General features: G+C 48.0%; 1 protein-coding gene across 1 annotated transcript in view; it reads right to left on the bottom strand.

Moving 5' to 3' along the window:
• Positions 1-21,814, bottom strand: part of LOC143103084 (protein sidekick-2-like) — a 37,109-nt gene that overhangs the window by 3,646 nt on the left and 11,649 nt on the right. The window contains exons 11-37 of the mRNA XM_076266869.1: positions 21,429-21,610; positions 21,000-21,115; positions 20,667-20,868; positions 20,065-20,163; positions 19,541-19,732; positions 18,827-18,948; positions 18,305-18,414; positions 17,765-17,915; positions 17,212-17,449; positions 16,354-16,469; positions 15,832-16,021; positions 14,229-14,327; positions 13,916-14,110; positions 13,437-13,638; positions 13,210-13,313; positions 12,751-12,821; positions 12,113-12,248; positions 10,640-10,696; positions 10,053-10,154; positions 9,840-9,955; positions 9,175-9,361; positions 7,927-8,064; positions 6,525-6,686; positions 5,967-6,092; positions 5,581-5,745; positions 5,298-5,465; positions 2,242-2,344 (exon numbers count right to left, since the gene is read on the bottom strand). Of these exons, the coding sequence (XP_076122984.1) occupies positions 2,242-2,344; positions 5,298-5,465; positions 5,581-5,745; positions 5,967-6,092; positions 6,525-6,686; positions 7,927-8,064; positions 9,175-9,361; positions 9,840-9,955; positions 10,053-10,154; positions 10,640-10,696; positions 12,113-12,248; positions 12,751-12,821; positions 13,210-13,313; positions 13,437-13,638; positions 13,916-14,110; positions 14,229-14,327; positions 15,832-16,021; positions 16,354-16,469; positions 17,212-17,449; positions 17,765-17,915; positions 18,305-18,414; positions 18,827-18,948; positions 19,541-19,732; positions 20,065-20,163; positions 20,667-20,868; positions 21,000-21,115; positions 21,429-21,610 (3,849 nt within the window). The remainder of the gene's footprint in view (positions 1-2,241; positions 2,345-5,297; positions 5,466-5,580; positions 5,746-5,966; positions 6,093-6,524; positions 6,687-7,926; positions 8,065-9,174; positions 9,362-9,839; positions 9,956-10,052; positions 10,155-10,639; positions 10,697-12,112; positions 12,249-12,750; positions 12,822-13,209; positions 13,314-13,436; positions 13,639-13,915; positions 14,111-14,228; positions 14,328-15,831; positions 16,022-16,353; positions 16,470-17,211; positions 17,450-17,764; positions 17,916-18,304; positions 18,415-18,826; positions 18,949-19,540; positions 19,733-20,064; positions 20,164-20,666; positions 20,869-20,999; positions 21,116-21,428; positions 21,611-21,814) is intronic.

Raw genomic sequence — 21,814 nt, 5'->3', positions numbered from 1 at the left:
ATGAATCGCCATATTGGATGATACAAAAAGGCTAATATTTTAATTCATTTAATAGGCCTATGTTACTTGCGAATAGGTTGACAACGCTACAACGTCCAGTAGGTTATTAGCCCAATTACGGCGTTATAATCATGGCTATCTCTCTTTACTAGTTGCCACTTATGTCTGTCCTCTTCAAAAAAAAATTGGAAGTTTGGCACATTTGGCAGCATTTTCTTCCAATACTTTTCGTCTTTTTTTCCTGGCCTTTTCAGTCCCTCATGGCGTATTTATACCATCCATCCTCCCTGACGCTTATCACTACGGTAGGGGCGGCCCGGCTGGTAGGCTATCTGAGAAAACTTTTTAGGAAAGACGGGCTATATGGACCCAACCAGTTAACTTTTCTTGGGAGGGGAGAACAACCCATGCAGCGGCTGCGGTGTTAGGCATAGAATGCGAACGTGTGTAGCCAACTTTAAGAGAAGATAGATTAACGTGACAAATGTCAATATTTTTCCCTCGACCGGCCCAAAAGTGAAGCGGCCCACCGGGAATTCTCCCGATTCTCCCGATAACTCACTCCTGGCCTGGTGAACTGGACTCTAAAGGTGAAGGTAGAGAACTCAAGTTCCTGACCGATCTGATGAGTTAATGATTCTCAGGCAGCAGCTAACCACATGGTTGAAAACATTGTTATTTGTGTGCCATATTTACCTCTCAGGAGAGGTGTTGTCATGTGTTGAGGGGAATGTTATGATATGCGACCGACAAGCCTCTCTGTCTCAATGATGCACTCGTTTGGCAGAGGTGACACACAGCAATGATCATGGAAGGGTTAACATAACAAATCTGGGCCCCCTGAGAGAGAGAGGGCCAAACAAGAGGGTGTAGTGGGGGGTTTGTTATGACAAAATGCCTGCTTAAAATTCAGAGGCTGTCAGTGGGATGGACAGAGTGGTGGGGGAAGTGTCAAACCACCAGCCGCCACCATCCACCCACTACCCCATCCACCCACAGCCATGGAGCATGCTCAGAATGCAAAGAGGCTTTTACATTATTCAGCAGCTCTGCAGCCAGCTCCAGCGCTCTGCACCCCAACACTAAACCCTACTCTGAGGCTCCAGCGGCCCCCCTATCCGAAGCACCCTCCATCCCTGGGAGACGCTCTTTCCCACTCAGGGCAGCAAGCTCATTACCAAGCCTGCACCCGTGAGGCGCTCTTCAAAGGCAGAGGCCTGCGTGAGCCCCCCCACACACACACACACCCCACCCCCACCCCATCTACCCACCCATCCTTTGATCCTCAGCGCAGGCCATTTAACACCAGGCAGGAAAACCAGAGGAGACCCGTGCCCATCCCCCTCCAGCCTCCACCCTACTGCCCCTGCTCCTCTCCCTCAGCCCACCCTGTGCATTCCACCCTAGTGGGCTCTTGGGACCCAGCCTCTCTGGCTACCAGCAGAGGAAGCTGACAGTGAACCACGCCCTTTATCCTAGCAGTGCTGCATGCTGCCTCTTGCACTCAGGCCCTCAGCAGGCAGGGAGCGCATCACAGGGCAGGGACTGCAGCAGAGAGGGCTGGAGTGAGGTAGCAACTCCATCTGCATTTGTGCACACACTGCTTATAAAAGCTCAACCTCTCACATTTTTCTTTCTTTCTTTCTTTTCTTTCTTTCTTTCTTACTTTGGCTCTTTCTTTCTTTCTCTCTTTCTCCCTTTACAGAGAGGAAAGGAAATGTCCGTATTGAGTACTGTCCGTTCTCAGTTCGAGCAGCCTTTGTCTGCGGGACAGACAAGTACGATCCTCATGAATGTAAAGAAAGATGCATTGTGTTGACTACTTACATAAATTGTAACTCGCTAGTCTATGCCGGCAGAATCTTAAGTAGGCCCAGAGAGCCAAGACGAGTGGATCTCAGAGCTCTGACTTCCCCAGGCTTGGCATACACCCTCAGGCTGACAGGCTGCTTTTAAAGGGTGGGTGGGTGGGGGGTTTGGGTGTGCTGGCATTAGTATCCAGGCCAATACCATAGCTCAATAAACCTAATGGAAGAAAGGCTAGGCTGAATCTTAATCCGCTGCCAGCCGGGACAAAGACAAGGCTCATTTCTTTGAATGCACTCTCCCATGACTGTACAACTTATTTTGTGTCCATCACGAGTTGTCGCACCATGCGACACAGATTGAACTGTTCATTGCTTGCTACAGTGCTGGAAGAAGATTAAAATTTGCTGGTACAAGTGTGGTTGGTTCACTGACCGGGTGTAGATGCCGTTCTTGCGGCAGAAGGAGTTCTTCACGGAGAGTCGTCTGTTGTTGAGCTCCAAGGCTGGGAAGCGGCCCTCGTCCAGCCTGACCATCTCTCCGTGGCTCAGGGGCAGAGACGTGCAGTTGGAGTGGTTACCTGTGTGGAGGGCAGAGAGGGTTAGTGACTGGTCATCAGTGGCGTAACAAACCAATGATGGGCCCAGGTGCGAGAGCGCTACGCAGGCCCCATACCACCGAACTTTGGCCCAGGATGAATTAGCTCTGATACATGCAATACACATTAAGGGTGACTTCAATTGTTTAATGCAAAGGGCCTGAGGCACCGAAGTAGTTTAGTAGTTACAGATTACAATTTCAAATAAAAAACACACGACTACATATCCATTACATGTGAAAACATTAAAACATAATTTTATTAACAGCCTGCAGGCCAGGGTAATCTAATATTACTGCATTAACATCAACTCGCATGGAATTATGGGAACACTCAATGCGCCTCTTCAACCCTCTGCTGAAACTTCAAGCGTAGATTGCTTGCTTATAAACTCGCACTGCGCAGAAACAAAACTTAATGTAGCCTAACTTATTTAACCGTCCAGAAACCAAATAAAATCATTCATATGCATACAATCCCCAATATGCGTGAATTAGGCCATTAGAAGAAGGCCATCTTACGAGCCTTTCGTTGTGCAAAATCGTCAACAATGTTCCCAATATTTAATGCTCTGGCTCTCGTATTTTAAATGGACAGGATAGCTAACCCACGGAGCCTCTCCTGCCCCATGCTGCTCCTTAGGTATAGGTCTTAATAAGTTTGAGTTTGGAAAAAGATCGCTTAGCTGTTGCCACAGTCACAGGCAATGTCAGAAACAACATGAGTACACACTTCCCCGAATGTGGATGTTACACTGTCATAATCTACCACCAGCATTTTGGCAAGTTGAAAAACTTCTGTGAAATCTCTGCTTTAAAGCAAGACCTGAATGAGAGGAGTTGTGTTGGGAATGTCGGTGCAATGTCCCTGCTATAATGGTCTGACAAACGTCTTGCCTTTTCAAGCAGTTCATCATCACCTACGAGTTGAAGGGTCATAGGATGTAAAGACTCAAACACATGACAAGTTTCCTGCATACTTGCAAATCTTTGGGAGAGCTGACTGATTATGATGTCCAGAGTTGCATTAAATACCTGCACTTTGAAGTATCTCTCTGCATCGGTTAAGCGCTCATCTTCCGATAGATCGTCAAAGTGACGCTTCACTCTCTAACATTCTAAAGTTCTAAAAAAAAAAAAAAAAAGGAGGCAGGGCCGGGGTAGCGACGGGCCCCGGGAGGTCACGGGCCCTGGTGCGACTGCACTTGCTGCACCTACTATAGTTACGCCACTGCTGGTCATGCTAAAGTCTGGGTGGTACACATGAGTGGTACAGTGCAGGGCTTCACAGAATAAGAGAGAGAGAAGGACAAAACAGTCTTAAAGTCTACAAAAGGGCTCAGAGGTTGTGGTTCTTTTGGACTGGAATCACAGTAGCAGTTTGTTTGCAAAAGTATCGTAAGCGTTCAGGGCCCTCTGAGATGAGTTGCTGATGGGTTGAAACACTGCTCTCTGGCTCTGCCAACCCGCACCCTAACAGAGACACACACACACACACACACACACACACGCACACACACACACGCACACACACGCACACACACACACACACACACAAGCAGACACTCATGAATGCACATGTATACACATGGCGTGCACACACAGCGCTAGGCTTTCTGTCTGTGTGCTGAAGTGTGATTTTCAGGGATGTTGTGGGCAGTGACCTCTCCAACCCTCTTTTGCTCAGTGGTGTGACCTTACCTCCACACCCGCCACCTCCCCCCACCTCCCACCTCCCATGCCCCCCGATCTCTCATCTCCCTCTCTCAGGTCAGCGGGACTGGACCTCAGTAAAACAAACAGCCGGCAGTGGGACAGCACTGCCATGGAGTGGCAGAGGGGGGTTGGGGGGGGGGGGGGGGGGGGGGGCTACGGGTCCTGAGAGTGGCTCTTTGTGTCGGCGCACAAACACGGGCCTTGTGTTCGCAGGGCTGGAGGGAGAGCCGTGTTTACTGACCCCAGCCCGGGTGGAGCACTAAACGCTGACCAAGCGAACACGCACTGGAGTGAGACCTCCACATGGCTGACCTCTCCTCCTTCCAATTTCTGCACCTCTCTTCACACTCCCCTCTCTCTTTCTCTCTCAATCTCTCTCTCTCTCTCTCACACACACACACACTCTTTAATTCTCTCTCTCTTTCTCTCTATCTGTCTCAGCATGTGTGCATCTGCAGGAGGCTGGGTTGGCTGGATAGGCCTGGCCTCTCCTTCATATTGAGTGTCACAGAGTGTAAAACTCTTCACGCTCAGCTGAGAGCAACTGACCTGCGCTTTACCCTCCCAGTCACTAATGATCATGTTCTATTACTCATATCTACTGTATGAGGCCTCTGCTCTGCGGGTGCTGCACCTAACACTAAGAGACAGCACAAGCTAAATTACAAAAGCCTTCCAACCGTTGTTAAAACAAACACAAACATTTGCAGACATACAGCCACAGCCCCACACACCCACACACACAGTGTGATGTAAACTGGTCTGACATAACAGAGCCGCCGTCTGGTTCGGTGTGGTTGTCAACATTACTCAGCTGAGCCAGTCTCTTGGTAATCGCTGTGAACATCAGTCACATTCAAAAGGTCGTAAACAGAATTGATCACAGTTCTCCAGTTTCTTTCAAAAAAGTGCTGAGAGCACTTTGTTTTCCCATTTTCTCGTCGATTCATGGCAGCCATGGCCAAGAGAAGGCTTTTAGCTTTTTTTAAAGCAGGATGAATTAGACCGGCAGAAAGACCAACAGGCCATTTTGGTAATTGGGGGACATTGGGGTGACAGCTATAAAAATAGTCCTTTGTTGCTATGCCCACTACATCAGATTAGAATAAGGTAATGTCATGGGATTGCTAAAAACTACAATTAAAACAATAATGTAACTTTAATTTGATATCACAGGCCTGGAAGTGTAATTGTGCTGTTTTTACCTGAGTCAGATTTCTTGGTGTACTTCTTACTCTGTCCACGAATGATGAGGATGAAGACGAGGAGAAGGATGAATATCAGCCCCACAAGCGCGATCACCACCAGGAACCACCACTCTTCATAAAACGGCGAGATCTTCTGGGCTATAAGGAGAGGCCCTTGTTTACATTTACTAGCAAACTAAAATTGCCTGAAGAAATACAATAATATACAGTATATTTTAAAATCGCTTGGGTTCCTTAAGACAAAGTCACTCACCAGAAACAGATGGAGAAGGTGCACTGGGAGAGCCATAACCGTAATCATTCACTCCAATGACCCGGAAGTCATAAGTGACTCCTTCCCTTAACATGTCTAAGTCAAGGGTGTAGGATGTAACCTCTTTGGGAATGTCTTTAATCAGAATATCCCACAAGCCCTCATCTATACAGGATGAAGAGATAACATAATATATATTTACTCAGACATATTAACCTGTTTATACCAAATAGTAATTTCCCCCAAAACAATATTTACATGTACCGATTAGACAGATGCCTTAACCTTATAAGCAAGGCTGTAATTGAAAAGTAGGGACTCAGTAGCTTGTTTATATTTATTCTGTTCCAACTAAACAGAGTCTGCCTCGTATCATTCTTCCTTACCGGATGGCCTAGCCTCAATTACATAGCGTGTGATGGGGGCTCGTCCGGGATCGCCACTGGTCCAGTGCAGTGTGAGTGCACTGCCATAGCGGGTAATAAATGGCTCTCCAGGAGGGCCTGGGGCCCCTGAGGAAAGGAGGAAATATCATGTGAATTAAAAAAGCACCAGCAAAGAGAAATGCAAAAAAAAAAAAAACACAAGTAAGGAATACATCTGTGAAATGGAGTGAAATAACCATTACAAAATGCCACAAGCCACTTGTTTTTCTCAAGTTCTCAAGAAAAATGGTTAGAGACAGGACAGAATATTAGTGACATAGAGTTTTCCCAAGGAAACATTCCACTTGGATGTTTTAAAAAAAGCACCTCCAGTCAGAAAATTCAAATGAGAGCCAACACACCACTAGTTACACACCATTCAAGAAAAGCCATCATTAGAGAGGTTTTTAGCAAAGCTACTTTCCAAAAACCTAATGATACGATGTTGTGTAGTTTATTTTGTGTATTTTACGCTCATCTGTATAATTATAGCATCAGCAGTCACATGATGAGACCAACCTTCTCCAGGCCCTGTGGTGATGTTGGCTTGCACTTCTGGCCCGTATGTCAGAGTTTTGGCTCGGATGCGGAAGTTGTAGGTCACGCCGTCTGCCAGGTCCTTGACTTTCATCCAGAGTGGAGTGCTGCCCTTCACATCCACTGTCACAACCTTACTGACACCTGGAGTGCGAGGAGAGGAGTCTGTACAGGAGACACTATAACTCTAGACCACGCTTAAGAGTAGGCACATACAAACACACACACACACACACACACTCACACAGACATGGACTACATATGGCGGCACAGAGCAGACCACATATATGCAGTCACTCCCCAGCAACCACCCACAGGTTTCTGACCACACACACACACACACACACACACTTATACACAAACACACAAGCATATACACAGTTAAGTACAGACAGGCCCTCATGTTTATTCTCATACATATACACCAGAACATAGAAGTTAAGTTCATCTCTTCTATATCTATACACACTATAGCAGTCAGTGAAGTATACCCACATGGCATAGGCTCCATCTCCCACAGGCAGCCATGTCATGGTGCATTAGCACCGCCAATAAATAGAGATGGCCCAGTGAACTGAACTGAAGCGCACCCTTCCCATACCGAGAGGCCTTCTGTAAACAATGAACCCGTACATCTGTGTCTCCCACATGCTGCTTGAACATACAAACACACACACACACACACACCCACACGACACACAAACACACTCACATACCACACACACACACCACACACATGTACTAGCACTTGTATACACACAAGTAAACACACACAAATGCATACCCACCTACACACACACACACACACACACACACACAAACTTACAAGCACTAATATACACACAAGTAAACACCCACACAAATGCATACACACCTACACACACACACACACATGTGCACAGACACATACAGCGCACACAGAGCGCTTTCCTGCTTTCCCACATATATGACCACTCCTGTGTCATTAGCGGGTGACCGTGAGACCACAGTAGGCTCTGGCACTCACCCCATCTCTGGTCTCAATTACTCAAGAATCTAGCGAGCGGACCACATTTAGCAGCGTTCCGAGGCAGCTCCGCGCCCAATGAGAGGGCACAGACGGAGGCCCCCAGCGGAGGTATGCCAGGCGGAGGACGCGGCGTCCCTGCTGCTCGGTAAGTGACCGCGGCCAGGGCCCAGCTTGAACGCATTTAGATGACAGGCTGGGGGAGATTTGTAAGCTAAAATGGCCGTGACGACCCGCAGGGTGTTAATCAACGGCTGACGCAAAGCTATCTCAGTCATTTTCTGGAGTGAATCCTGATTTTTTGTTTTTTTCTTTTCTCTTTCTTTTTTCTCTTTCTTTCCCCTCCCTTTTGATGTGCCAGGGAGCAGAGATTCTCACCATCCACGGGTGTGCAGGGCTCGTAGACCACGCGGTAGCCCTCGATGATGCCGTTGGGGTGCTTGGGCTCACCCCAGGACACGTTGACCGAGGTAGTGGTCAGCTCGCTGAAGTGAATGAAGTTGGGAGCGCTGGGAGCTGGAACAGGAGGAGAGGAGAGGAGGAGGAGAGGAGGAGAAGAGGAGAGGAGGAGAGGACAAGAACAACAGGAGGAGAGGAGAGAACGGGGAGGTGAGAGAGGGGAGAGAGTAGTTTACATAGTAGAATCAATACAACGATTCATTCAAAGTATTCATCAAAGCCCTATCTATTTTTGATTTTGCTATGACCACAGAAGCGCTGCCAAGGCCTTAAGGAAACATTTTGTGGAATTCTACACTCTGTTTTCGGGGTCAGGACCCACGCTAGTGTCAGAACTTTGCAGCGTTTCTAACTTGAACTCTGGGGGAAGCTTAAGCTGGCACTTATCCCAGTCTCTTGAAGACACTGTAAAAAAGGGCCAAGAATCTCGTTTGTGTTTTGGGTTCTCAGCGTCTAAGGCCCCTCCACGGTGTTACAATCTTCAAGGCAGCGGAAAAGGCCAGAGGGATTTATTCAATTTTTTTCCGAAAAAATACTGAAATGCTCTTTTTACCCCCCCACCCCCAGCGAACCCACAGACGAGAGCCTGGGAGTGTAGAACACAGCCGCCATTGTGCTGCTGAGCCAAAACCCCTCCATATGTGTCCTCTTTCTCCACCCTCTCCTTCTCCCCCTCTCTCTCTCTCTCTCTCTCTCTCTCTCTCTCTCTCTCTCCCCCACACTGCCCTGTGCTTCCGCCCCTGTGGTTTTCTCAATACACAGCCAGCATTTCCAAAAAACCCTTTCCCATTGTCAAGTTTATGATGACTCCCTCTTAATTTGGCTCCAAAACAGGGGGCTTTTATTCCACAAAAATGACAAAAAGTCACAGTGTCCATACCGTGGGGAAGGGCTGTGACTGAGTCTGGGAGAGGTCATCTGACTAACACCATGAGAATAATGAATCTGGACACCTCTTTTCAAGTACTAAGTTGTCTGTGACGCAAATCAGTGGTTCACTTTGAGTGCGGATACGTGCAGCTTAAGCTTACAGTAGCAAATGGTCAAATGCAGTCACAGTCCAACCAGATGTTTTCACAGCTGCGTGCTTGTTGTCTCAAGTGTCAAACGTTGGGAGATGGATGCTGTCACCCTCGACTCCCAGTCATCCATAAGCGTCAGGCTCACCTGCTTGCTGAGTGCGCCCTCTGGTGGGCGGCGAGCGCGGTCCGTCCCCAGCGGCGTTGAAGGCGGCCACGCTGACCATGTAGGTGGTGTAGCCCGTCAGGTTCTTCAGCTTGACCCCTCCCTCGGGCAGGAAGAGCGTCCGCAGGCGCTCCGTCTCGTTCTGCAGCTGGAACTCCCAGTAGTAAATCTACAGCAGGACGCAGGAGACGGGGGGGCCAAGGACAGAGTAAATCAGCCACTCTAACACACCATTATGTTTGCTTAGGGCTTCGCCAGCCAGCTCAGCCAGACTGGAGCTGCTCTCAGGGTAATAAGCACATAACCCAGGGAGCACAAATACCCTGGAAATTTATGCCTTTGCTTTGTGCTCACTGAATTGTAGCGTCTGTGGAATGTAAATGGGAAGAGTTATTTTCCAACAAACAGTATATTTGGTGCTGTCACAGTCTCACTATGGGTACCGCATACTGATGTAGGAAGAGAGGATTGTATGGCACCTACATTATTACCTTACCATTATATACCACTACTAGTAGAAACTCTATGATGATTTTATGTGGAGCCATATTTCCTTTACCACAATAGTATTCAGTAATGATATATTCATACATAGGTCTAGGACTTATAGATATTACATATAAATCCCAAAAGCTACTCTGTAATACCTTGTAGCCTTGGATGTCTCCATTTTGGGCGTCTAGAGGAGGAGGTTCCCATGTCACGTCCAGTTGAGAGGCGGTGGAGGACTGGACAGACACGCTCTGGGGTGCGGCAGTGGGCACTGGGGGAGGAGAGCAGAGGGGCATTAAGATGGATCTGTGTTGGTCACTCTTCTGTGGTGTAATACACTCAGACCCTTCGACCATCCCTGCACCAACCTGCTTCGCCCACAAACACTTCCTGTGGTTTGCTTATGGGACCCTCCCCTACGGCGTTGTACACACTCAGACGGATCTCGTAACGCTTGTTTTTGCTCAAGTCTGCAAGAAATCAGAGTCACAGTGTTTTTTTTCCTCCAATGAATTGAAAACAGACATTTAAAAGACAATGGAATAATAAAGAGAGCATTTAAAGGCATGGAGGGATGTAAGCCAGTGAAGCAGGAGTGAATCGATTAGGACTGAAATTGAAGGTCAAACTCAGACTGTAGGAGAGGGAGTTGTGGGGGCATAGATGAAGACACGGAGAGAGACGATAAGAGGAATGAAGAGCGCTATCTGGAAAAGCGCCAAATCGAATGAAAAAGACAGGAGCTCTTTTAAGATCCGGAGATGAAAGTGCTTGGAAAGATGGGATGGAATGTTGAGAGATGCACACACACACACACACACACACACACACACACTCACACACACCATACACACATGCACACATAGACACACATGCACACACACACACACACACAGCTTCAGGATTAGATGTGAAGTGAGCACACACACACACATACACACACTCCAGGACTTACTGTCCAGCTCGTACTGGGTGAGTGAGGACTCGCTGAGGTTCCTAACGCTGTAGGGGGCTGGGGGGCGCAGCGCAGGGTCAGGAGGGGACATCAATAGGTCACAGGGGAGGGCAGCCAGAGTTGGGAGGGTGGGAGAGAGACAGACAGAGAGAGAGAGAGAGAGATACAGAGAGAGAGTGAGACAGAGAGAGTGAGAGGAAAGAGAGAGAGAGAGAGAGTGAGAGAGAGTGTGAGAGAGAGAGATAGAGAAGGAAGAGAAAGTGAGAGAGTGAGAGGGAACAGAGAGAAAGTGGAAAGAAAGAAATGGAGGGAGGAAAGAAAGGAAAAGAGGAGAAATAGAAGGACATACAGAGAAATAATGGAGGGAAATAGGGAGACAGAGGTGGAGAGTGGAACAGAGACAAAGCAGATTAGAAATACAGACAGAAAAAGAGAGAAGGGAGATGTGAAACAGAAGAGAAGAGAAAGATGGAGGGAGCAATGACAGAGAGAGATAGAGAGAGAGAGAGAGAGAGAGAAGAAAAAAACGAAGGTTAGTGCATTAGTTGTAAACCGTAGCGGAGGCATCAGCTGGGCAGTATGGAAGCATGCACGAGACACCGCTCCCGTCTCGGAGCGACAGAGACGGCCAGACGTCTGGGGAGACAAGTGAACAAAGAGCCTCAATCATCTTTGACACAGCCGAGCGGCACAGCGCGGCGCGGCACAGCCCCCTCAGTACATTTTCCATCCCTCCTGACACCACCGAGTGTGTGTGTGTGTGCGCCAGATGAGATATGAGCTGTGTGGTAATGAGCACACAACTGTGCACTGGAGGGACCCAGACAGGGAATCAGATGGGTACACATTCTTGAGGAATAACTGCAGCACTTTGATGGTGTGGGTGATTGCGAGCATGTCAACACGGCGTTTAAATGAGGATTTCAAAAGCATGCCACCGGTGCGATAAGGAAACAGGTGTGACCGCCAGTAATTCTTATTCATGATATTCATTGTGGTCAGCAGCTCCCATATGAAAGCACCATTTCCTCTCCCCAAATGAGGAATTCATCATGGTGACATTTAGCTGCAACCACTGAGGTCTGTAATGGCTGAGTGCCTGGCAGTGTTACTCTCTCTCTCTCTCTCTGCTTTCTATTTCTCTCTCTTTCTCTCATTATCACTTTCTCTTGCTCTTCATTTTTCTCTCTAACTTTCTCTCTGTCTCTATCTTCCTCTCCCATAGGGGCACAGAAACAGACGGTGGAGTGTGTGTGTGTGTGTGTGTGTGCGCGTGTGTGTGTGTGTGCATATGTGTGATGTGTGTGTGTGTGTGTGTATGTGTGTGTGTGTGTGTGTGTGTGTGTGTGTGTGTGTGTGTGTGAGAGAGAGAGTGTGTGTGTGTGAGTGTGTGTGTGTGTGTGTGTGTGTGTGTGTGTGTGTGTGTGTGTCGTTAGGTTTTGGTTGTGCACCGTGGGCGGGCGGAGGACCCACCGGTGAGCTCGGCCCAGCTGGCGGACGGGTTGTTGACCGTGCGCACGGTGAAGCTCCTCAGGCGGTCGTAGTGCAGCTCTCGGTAGCGCACCCGGAAGCCCAGCAGGATGCCATTGATCTGCTCCTCAGATGGAGGCTAGACAGTGGGAGGAAGGAGAACAGGGCTGATAAGCAGACGCTGGGTGCTCATGAAAATGGAGGAGGAGAAGAAGAAGAAGAAGAGGAAGAAGAAATGGAAGCAAATACAAAGAGGAAGCAGAACAAGAGGAGGAGGAGGAGGAGGAGGAGGAGAAGAGCATCCCCTCAATCGGCCCCCTCCAGCTCTGTTCTTCACCCTTTAGCCTTGGCCCCAATCATTTCTGGAGCGGGAAGAATAACATAATTTGCCTCCGCTATTCAATTCACAGCAGGCATGCTCGCTCATCTGCCAGTTTAATTTCAGGCCGGACTCAAGCCTTGTCAGTCTGAATGGCCATGAATTAAACATCCGCAGGCGGAGCAAACTGGTGCGCAGACATTCAATTATTCTCCTCTGCACGATTCATATTTCATATGACACCTGACCTTAAGGCCAAGAGCGGCCTTCTCTGGCTCAATTATCATTCACCTCTCTTAACACCACACAGAGTACTTCTTACCTTCCAGCGGACGAGCACGGACGTGGTGGTGTGTGGCGTGACGGAGAGGATTGTGGGAGCTTTGTCTGGGGCTGTGGAAAGGGTAGGGGGATTAGACAGGTGCACATGTGAGGAGGGGTTTCGGGGTGGTGGGGAGAGAGAGAGAGACAGAGAAGACATTTGAGTCAAAAAACAATGTTGAAGTGGAGTAAACAACTTGTGATCTGCATACATGCGCCAGCTGTGAGCACACACACACTGCCCACACACTGGACCCATTGATGGCCGGCCAGGCCGTTTGCACGTTCGCAAGGCTATTAGCACGTCCGAGAGGATCTGGCAGCAATTAAGTATGAAGTCATGGCTTGGCCTACAGCACAGCAGTGTACTGTCTTAGAACATCCACTGACATCACTTCCTATTGCAGGACACACATTACAGTTCCTCTCTGTCCAGAGGCATCAGGTCATGTGATCTTACCATCCTGCAAGGTGGTGATGGCCTCGCTGTCTTCACTGTATTCACTGTCTCCAATGTCATTGGTGGCCTTCACCCTGAACTGGTAGGAGGTGAACGGCTTCAGTCTGTAAATAGAAAAGAATAGAAATAGAATATAGAAATAGTAAATAGAATACTTTATAGAATACTTATTGAGTACCAATTGAGCTATAATGCAATCAAGCCACCATCTAAGGCTGATTCCTTACTTGTCCACAATATAGGAGCTGGCCTCATGGCTGACCGAGGCCGAGTGCACAGTCCAGTTACTGTCCGGCAGCTCTCGGTACTGGACCGTATAGTAGCGAACGGGGGAGAGGCCATCGCTGCCTGGTTCCCATGACAACAGCACACTCCTGGCCTGGACTTCCTCCTGGGGCACCACAGGCCTGCTGGTGGGCTGTGGGCGAGCTGAGGGTGTACACACACACACACACACACACACACACACACACACACACACACACACACAAACATATACGCACACAGGCATGCACACACACACATAAACAGACGGACACACACACACACACACACATACATACACACACACACATGCACACAAACCCACACATACACATTTCAGATTAAAAAAGATGCATCAAGATTTGCCACAAGCTCTTTAAACATGGCACAATAATGACTAAGGGTCTGTGATGTTCCCATGTGTTAGTAGGTAAGTTTGCACCTCTCTTCTCTGTGGTAACCACCAGCGCCTCGGCCGCCTCTCCCCAGCCTTTCCTGGTCTGAGCGGTCAGTCGGAACACATACACACTCTCAGGCTTCAGGCCGGTCGCCGTGTACTGACGCGCACTGGGGCTGAGCACATCCACCGTGGCCGTGTTGCTATTGGAAGAATTCCGCCTGTAGGTGATCTGATAGGCTGTGACAGACCGACCAGGCACGAAAAGATTATGTCAGTGACCAGTATGTGAACAGCGCGTGGAGGACACAGGTAAGGAACTGTATGGGAAGCTGTGTGAGGGGCTTTGTGAACTCACCCAGGATGATGCCGTTGGGCTGGGCAGGGGGCTGCCATATGAGCCTGACCGAGGAGGTGCGCACCTCAGGGAAGAGGATGCCCATCGGAGGACCGGGCACTGCAGCAGGTAAGAGGGAGCATGCATGTCACACCCTTACTCAGTTAGAGTCATCCTGCAGAACACTTAGAGAACTTTCCTTACACATCCTTTTCTTATCTTACAGTAGTTCTCGTAACTTCTTTCTTATGGCTTGAACTTTCCTTACACATCCTTGAATTATCTTACATTAATTGTCATAACTTGTCTTTTATGTCTTCATTGCTGTGGGACAATGAAGTGAATCTTGAATCTTAAATCATTTATGTGCCATAACCATTAGCAAGATTTGTAGCAAATATAGCACATTGAAATAGAGTAAATCTGTGAAGCATCACAGATTCAAAGCCGTTCAAACATAGATGTGAATGGTTTTGAGACTGGACTTCAAGTGAGGGGGGCACTTGAACATTAATCTGGACAGTCTGCAATCTATGTCTATGTCTATGTCTATGTCTGCCCCACTCCCCCTTGGACTTTAAAACGACCTGTGATTGTAATGGATCTAACCCAAAGGAAAAAGTCAAACACTCATCCAAATCACTACCAGGGTGCCTTTTTTGATATGAGACAACGTTTTCTTTTACATACCCCCATTTATACCGATGGATCAAAAACGGAGAACTCTGTGTCCTCAGCAATAGTAGTGAATTCTAATCAGCATGGCCTGCGTATTCCAACTATATGTTCTATTTTTACAGCTGAAGCTAAAGCCTTGCTTTTAAGTCTTGAGTACATAGAGGAAACCAATGAACAATACTCTCTGATCTGTACAGACTCTAAATCATGCCTTCAAGCCCTGGAGGTTTTAAAGACTGATCACCCCCTCATTGTGGAAATTCTTGACAAAGTGGATCACCTGACTAAACTGAACTTGAACATTGTTTTTTGCTGGGTTCCTGGCCATGTGGGACTCAGTGGCAATGAGAAGGCAGATAGTGCAGCTAAACAGGCCTTGAGTAACGAAATTACTGCGTGTCCAATCCCTGCCTCAGATGTGAAACCTCTACTATGTTCTTATATAAATGAGAAATGGCAAGCTGAATGGGATGATTGTGTGGACAATAAGCTGCATGAAATATGTAACACTGTAAAACAAACAATAACTCAATCCTTTTCATGTAGACGTGACCAAGTTGTATATACAAGGTGTCGAATTGGTCATTCTAGATTAACACATGTCATTTTTGTTGTAGCCCCCTATCAATTAAGCATATTCTAACTTGCTCTGCACTGAGAATGAAAAGGCAGCAGTTTTTTAAAGAAGATAATGTTGTAGATATTTTCAATAAGGTCCCACCTTTAAAAGTTTAAAACTTTTTAGTATGTATTGATGTAAAGAAACTTATCTAAGCTATTTATTTATTTGGTCGTTGATTTTGTAAACATCATATGAATTCTTTCCAACTGTATTTGCCTTGATATAGCCATAGCTGCTGAACTGGCAATAAATGGAAACAGTCAGTCAGTCAGTCAAGTGAGGGGGGCAGGGCAGTTCAAACAATTGGTCAGTCCAAACCCTCACCATCATCCAGGGTCCTCTCCAGGATGGGCGGAGAGCTGGGTCGGCCGTCTCCGATACGCGTGAAGGCCAGGACCTGGATCTCATACAGCACGTACTTTCCCAGCCCTGTCAGCTGCACACTGTGGCTGTTGTTGCCCTCCACCGTCCAGAACCGCAGGTCTGTGTCCAGGTCCTTCTCCTTGTAGGCCACCTGGGGGATGGATGGATGGATGGATGGATGGGTGGATGCGTGGGTGGATGGATGGAAGCAGTGGATGGATAGAGAGACGAATGGATGATGGAAGGATTGATGGATGGACAGACAGAATAGATAGATTGATTGATATGTTATTGATTCCCAGGGAAATTTATTAAGAGTAGACAAATCTAAAGTAACTCAGTCAGTCCAGCTGGATGGAAATTCATAGAGACAGTGGACTGTTCTAACACACTGTCCCCTGATGACATTTCCACGCTAATAGATGGATGTAGAGTGAAGGGAGATGGAGCGTTCCTCTGTTGAGAGAGAGGCTCAGTGCGTACCTTGTAGCCCAGGATGAGGCCATTGCGGTCGTGCAGGAGGACCTCTCCCCAGCGCACCAGGATGCTGCTGGAGGTGGTGGCGAAGGCCGAGACGTTACTGGGCCCGCAGGAGGGCACTGTGAGAGAGAGGGGTCGTTAAAGGGACGCACTGGTCACTAAGTCAGATTCCTTTTCTTTCCCTTTCACAAAAGTGCACTGTGATGACGACTATGTAGATGGATCTGGAGTACAAGGAAGGAAATTAAAGAACCAATCCATGAAAGTGAATTCATTAAAGTAACAAGTGGTCAAAGAGCATGGATGAGTGTGCACTGAGATTCGTGGAGATGATTTAAAGCTGCAGTTGGCAAGTCTGACAGATTGAGGGGACTTTGTTTTTGAATGTTTACAACTCTCATGCCCCTCCCCCACTACCACCGAGCACCCTCTCATCGAGTTTGTGCTCGTCAGTGCACACCAGACTGTGACTGACAGTCAGATTTCACACAGCCCTGCTCTGATTGGACCAGAAGAACCGGGAGCTGTGGATTTTTGCAAAACAAATAACAGGCTCTAGGTGGAGGTAGAAGTGCGGGTTTTTTTCTAAAACCGGCTTATTTATGTTGTTATGTCGGAGCATAGTGTCAGTTTCAGTGAATATGATAAAAAAATATTGCCAACTGCAGCTTTAATCAAAGACGTACCATATTGTGGCAATGTGGTTGGGAGATGTTGAAATGTTCAAGTTGAAATGCTTGAACTAGCTTGTAAAATCTGTCTTAAGTGCAGCCAAGAGAGAAGGCGAATGAAAGAATGATGACGGAGTCACTCGACTACTCGACTGTTTGAGTGAGCTGCGGTCAGCTCAACCATGCTCACCAGACTCGCGGGTCCTCCCGATGATGGACGGGCTCAGGGGTCCGGACCCGATGCCGTTGAACGCCTGAACGCGCACCTCATACTCGGTCCACTCCTCTAGGTCCTCGATGGTGAACTCCCGCTCCAGGCGGTCCGCTATGACGTGGGACAGGACCCCAGCCTTTGACCCGGCCCGTGCGTACTGCACCCGGTAGCCCACCAGGTCTAGGTTCCCATTGTACTCCCACTCTGGCAAAGGCTGGTGTGAGACCAGACAAACACTCTGGTTGTATGTGGTTCTCAATGCTTAGGTGCTTATGGTGTATACTAAATCAGACCTCTGTCTTGTGCTGTGGTTACAGATTTGGAGTACACCTTTTCATAATCATCATTTCAAAGATTTTATTATTCAACCCAAGTTAAATTCACAGACAAGTGTGTAATCAACTTGTTTTAATGTTCTTGTCGGTACACAAGAGGATTCTAGGGTTTTGAAAAGAATCCTATATGTGTAGGCATTCATACACAACATAGACTTCATATGTCATTCATTTCCATGCCCAGGAGAACGTACCACCCATCTAAGCCAGAGGCTAGTCTCGCTGGCCGTGCGCAAGGTCACATTGGCAGGTGCCATGTCCGGAGGAGCCTGCAGCGTCTGGATCTTCCTGGAGGGTTGGCTGGCGGGGCTGGTGCCGACGATGTTCACCTGCCGCATGCGGAACCTGACAGCACACAGCCATGTTCAGTCTTTACCGTACCGTATGTGTGTGGGCGCAATGCAATCCCATTTACCGTTAATTATTAATGAATCATGAGCAGAATTATTCATTACCCATACCACATTTTGATTTATAGTGAATTTGTATTTGAGAGATAGGTTTCTAACCCTGCCTGCAAATGAGATAAGCATAAGTCAAAAGAGAATGAAATTATGCAGGAGATAAAAAAGAGAATAAAAAAGGTATTTAGGTATAAAATCTATTACATTCAAAATTGGCATGGGTATAAACAATTGTGTGATTAACTAAGTAAAAAAAAATATGACAGCTATATGAGGCTCTACCTGCATGGACACCTATAAGCGTGCTGTTGTGTGAGGCGGAAGTGTTACCTGTAGAAGGTGTATGGATTGAGGCCAGTGACCTCCAGAGAGCGGGCGTCTGGCTCGTTGGCCAGCTGGTGAACCGTGACCCACTCCTCGTTTTCTCCGATAACACCGATCTGCGGACAAAGACAGCAGGAGGACAAAAGCTAAGGGAAGGTCACCATGGAGGGAGTTAAAGTGTAAAAAAAAGTTTGTCCATAGAGACACAGTATAAAAGAAATACTTCAACAGCTGTGCAAATGAAGCGCTGTATGAATAAACAACAGTGAGTAGGGGATGGAGAGAGATGGAGAGAGAGAGAGACAGAGAGAGTGAGAGAGAGAGTGAGAGAGAGAGAGAGAGAGAGAGAGAGGACCACAGCAGATCAATATGAGGTGATACTAAGGGCGTTGAATGAGAGGCTAACGTGAAAAGACAAGGTGAAGGACAGAAAACCAGTGAAAGGCAGACATATTGATAGCAAGCAACAGCTCATGATTGCGAGAGAGAGAGGGGAGAGGGGGGGGGTCAACTTCCTCTGTGTTGTACCTGTGCCTCCACCTGCCAGCGTGAGATGGAGGTCTTGCCGTCATATCCGGGTTTGAACTGCAGAGTGACCGTGCGGGGGCCGATGTTGGAGATGGCGATGTTGGTGGGGGGTCCCGGCATCTCTGCACAAAAAGAGCGCGAGCGATCAGAGGCTCGACAGGGAGAAACACGGGAGGTCTGGACTGAGGTGTGACAGGTACAATTAGGGGGCCAAGCGCCGGAGCACAGCATCCACACGTGGGATCACACACACACACTGCTGCACAACTGCACAGCCCCTTCTAGAGTCTGTGCAGTGCACAGCACCATAAGTCAACCTCAGGGAGAGAATCTTATCAGTTTGAGTGGGAATAGGGCAGACTCTTCAGTTCATAGTGCTCATCACCAGACAAAGGGCATGTTGCTTCTCTCCCATCAGAGCAAAGGGCATGCTGACTGCAGTCAAGATCCTCGTGTCAACGTGTCTCCCCCCCAATTATACACTCTTTCAGATCTAGAGCAGATCAGCAGCCTGACATTGCACATCATAACAGGAATACAGAGGTCAGTGCATTTCTTTATTTAATTCTCATTATTTTTTTGATATATGTTAAACTTTGGCCTTTTTGCCTTTGTTTAAAAGGACAGTTAAAGAGTGGACAGGAGATGAGAGGGAGAGAAAGACGAGGCTATTCCTGCTCTGCTGCCATACCAGTGTGGGCGTAGGTGGCTCACCTGGCGGGACCCCGGAGGAGATGGTGGAGGACGAGAGCTGGCCCTGGCCCTTGGAGGTCATGCCGGCCACCTGGATGGTGTAGGTGGTGAGGGCTGTCAGGCCGGTGACGCGGTACTCCTGGGTCTGGTTGGGCAGGTAGTGGGTGACCCGGGTGTTGGTGCGGTTGAACTCCTCCCAAGAGATGCGGTAGCCTGCCGGGGAATAGAGAGAAGCGTTTAACATCTCTTTTTATGTCTTTTCATTTCTGTTTCATCTCATTTTTCACACAGCTGCTTTATGACAAAACAACAGAAACTTTCCATACAAAATGTGTTTATTGCACATTTGACACATTTTGGCTTAGCGCCTTCTTCAACGCTTTTTTTTTTTGTTAGCACTTTGGCTTAGCACTTTGTCTTACGTTTGGCTTAGCACTCTAAGAAAGAATAATAAACTGATAGAAGCCTGCTTCTACCACACAGAAACCACTTTAAAGCTCTCATGCTGCTCGCGACCCTTCAGAATGAACGCAGAGGCTACCTACCAGTGAGAATGCCGTTTTTCTCGTGCGGCTCTTTCCAGCTGACTTTCAGAGAGGTGTCCAGGATGTCCGTGAAGCTCAGGTGACCCACGGCTCCAGGGGCTGTGCAGAGGGTCAGAGGACTGTTAACACTCTTTGCACAGAGTAAAACAGAAACACTTTCTACTCACCAAACACTCTACATTATCACTAATTATCACCCGGAGAGAAGAAATACTCTTTTCTGATTGGCTGGTGGGGTGGCTATTAATTCTTTTTTTTTTTTTTGTGATCAACTTTTTATTAAGAGGGTGGCTATTAATTCTGAATAACAGGACACCTATGAAGTAGATCTGGTAAAAAAAAGTTTAATCACCGTTCCATATCAATGCTTATAAATGGTAACTATAACAACCATAGTAGGACAACGGTTGAGCCTGAAAGCAGGCTTCGCAACGGCGCTGCGCAACGTGGAGTTCTTTGCCTCTCGCCCTCGTCCTTTAATTCCGTGTAACAGGACACCTCGGCGGCCGTTATCCCTTACATACCGTTCTAAATACTGTGTGCTTGTCCGTGCTGAGGTGTGGCGGTGTGTGATGTGTGGAAGGTGCTGCCGGGCCACTCACTGTCCTCGTGGGTGCGCACTCTCTGGGGCGGGCTGCGCGGCCCGTCCCCCGGCGTGGTGAAGCAGAGCACCGAGGTGAAGTACTGCGTGAACTTCTTCAGGCCCGAGATGTAGCCCACGTGCACGCTGTCCTGGAAGTTGGGCCGCACCGTTACCATGGCGGCGTGGTCCTGGTCCTCGTGGCCAGCCTCCCACGCCAAGAGCTACGAGTAAAGTGGGCAGAAAATGTAAGCAGAACAAACGAAAAACAAACAGGAAAAGGAAGAGATGATGGAGGCAAGAAGAGCCTGCACTTCTGCCTTTGTACACTGGAGGGCAGTAGTGAGACACAGACCTTGTAGCCCTGGTTGATGCCGTTGATGAACTGGGGGCTCGGGGCGTTCCAAGTGAAACGCACGGTGGTGGAGTTGACAGCCTCGGCCTGGACGTTACCCGGGGGAACAGTGGGCACTGCAGGCAACAAAACACAGTTATTATAGGAAGGGCAAAGAAAAACATGGCAAAGAATGAATGGTCAATCAGACCTGAATGGTTTAGATATTGACTTTGTGCCCTTTAACACCTCTCATTTAAACTGTTCAATGCAGCAGGCACACAGCTCTGGCACAGTTCTACAACAAATTCCACAGACAGCCTTGACATTGTTTGTGCCAATACAAGTTGACCTGAGCTACACAATACGTTTCACAATAAAACCTTACACAATGCAACTATCGGACAGTTCAATGTTACACACAGCAGCTTGTTTTTTTGTTCTTCTTACCTCCCTGCAGAGTCCACTCGGTGACCTTGTGGCTGAAGATGCCCTGTCCAGCTCCATTGTAGGCCGCCACCTCGATCTCGTAGTTGGTCCAGATGATGAGGTCCTCCAGCAGCATGTTGGTCTGGTCAGGGTTGGTGATGTTTTTGATCTGACAGTCCACCGGCAGACCCGAGAGACAGTACCTACCACAGAAAAGTTGTTTTTAACACACTAGAATGCATTCATCGCACTCGCATTGTCTTAATATGTGTGTGAGAGAGAGCTATTTTGAACAGGAGTGCTTTGCTCCACATTGTATGATCATGATTTTGCCAATGGCATAAAATGTCACTTCACGCCTATGTCTCTGAGAACTGTTATAGCTTAGCCCTTGAGGTCGTTCGTAG

The sequence above is a fragment of the Alosa pseudoharengus genome, unplaced genomic scaffold (assembly GCF_046254945.1).
Source record: "Alosa pseudoharengus isolate Yale_2024_CS ecotype anadromous, Long Island Sound unplaced genomic scaffold, YU_APseudo_1.1 YU_APseudo_1.1_scf_4, whole genome shotgun sequence".
NCBI lineage: Eukaryota > Metazoa > Chordata > Actinopteri > Clupeiformes > Clupeidae > Alosa > Alosa pseudoharengus.
The sequence above is the reverse complement of the archived record's forward strand: the minus strand, read 5'-3'. Positions and strand labels throughout refer to the sequence as shown.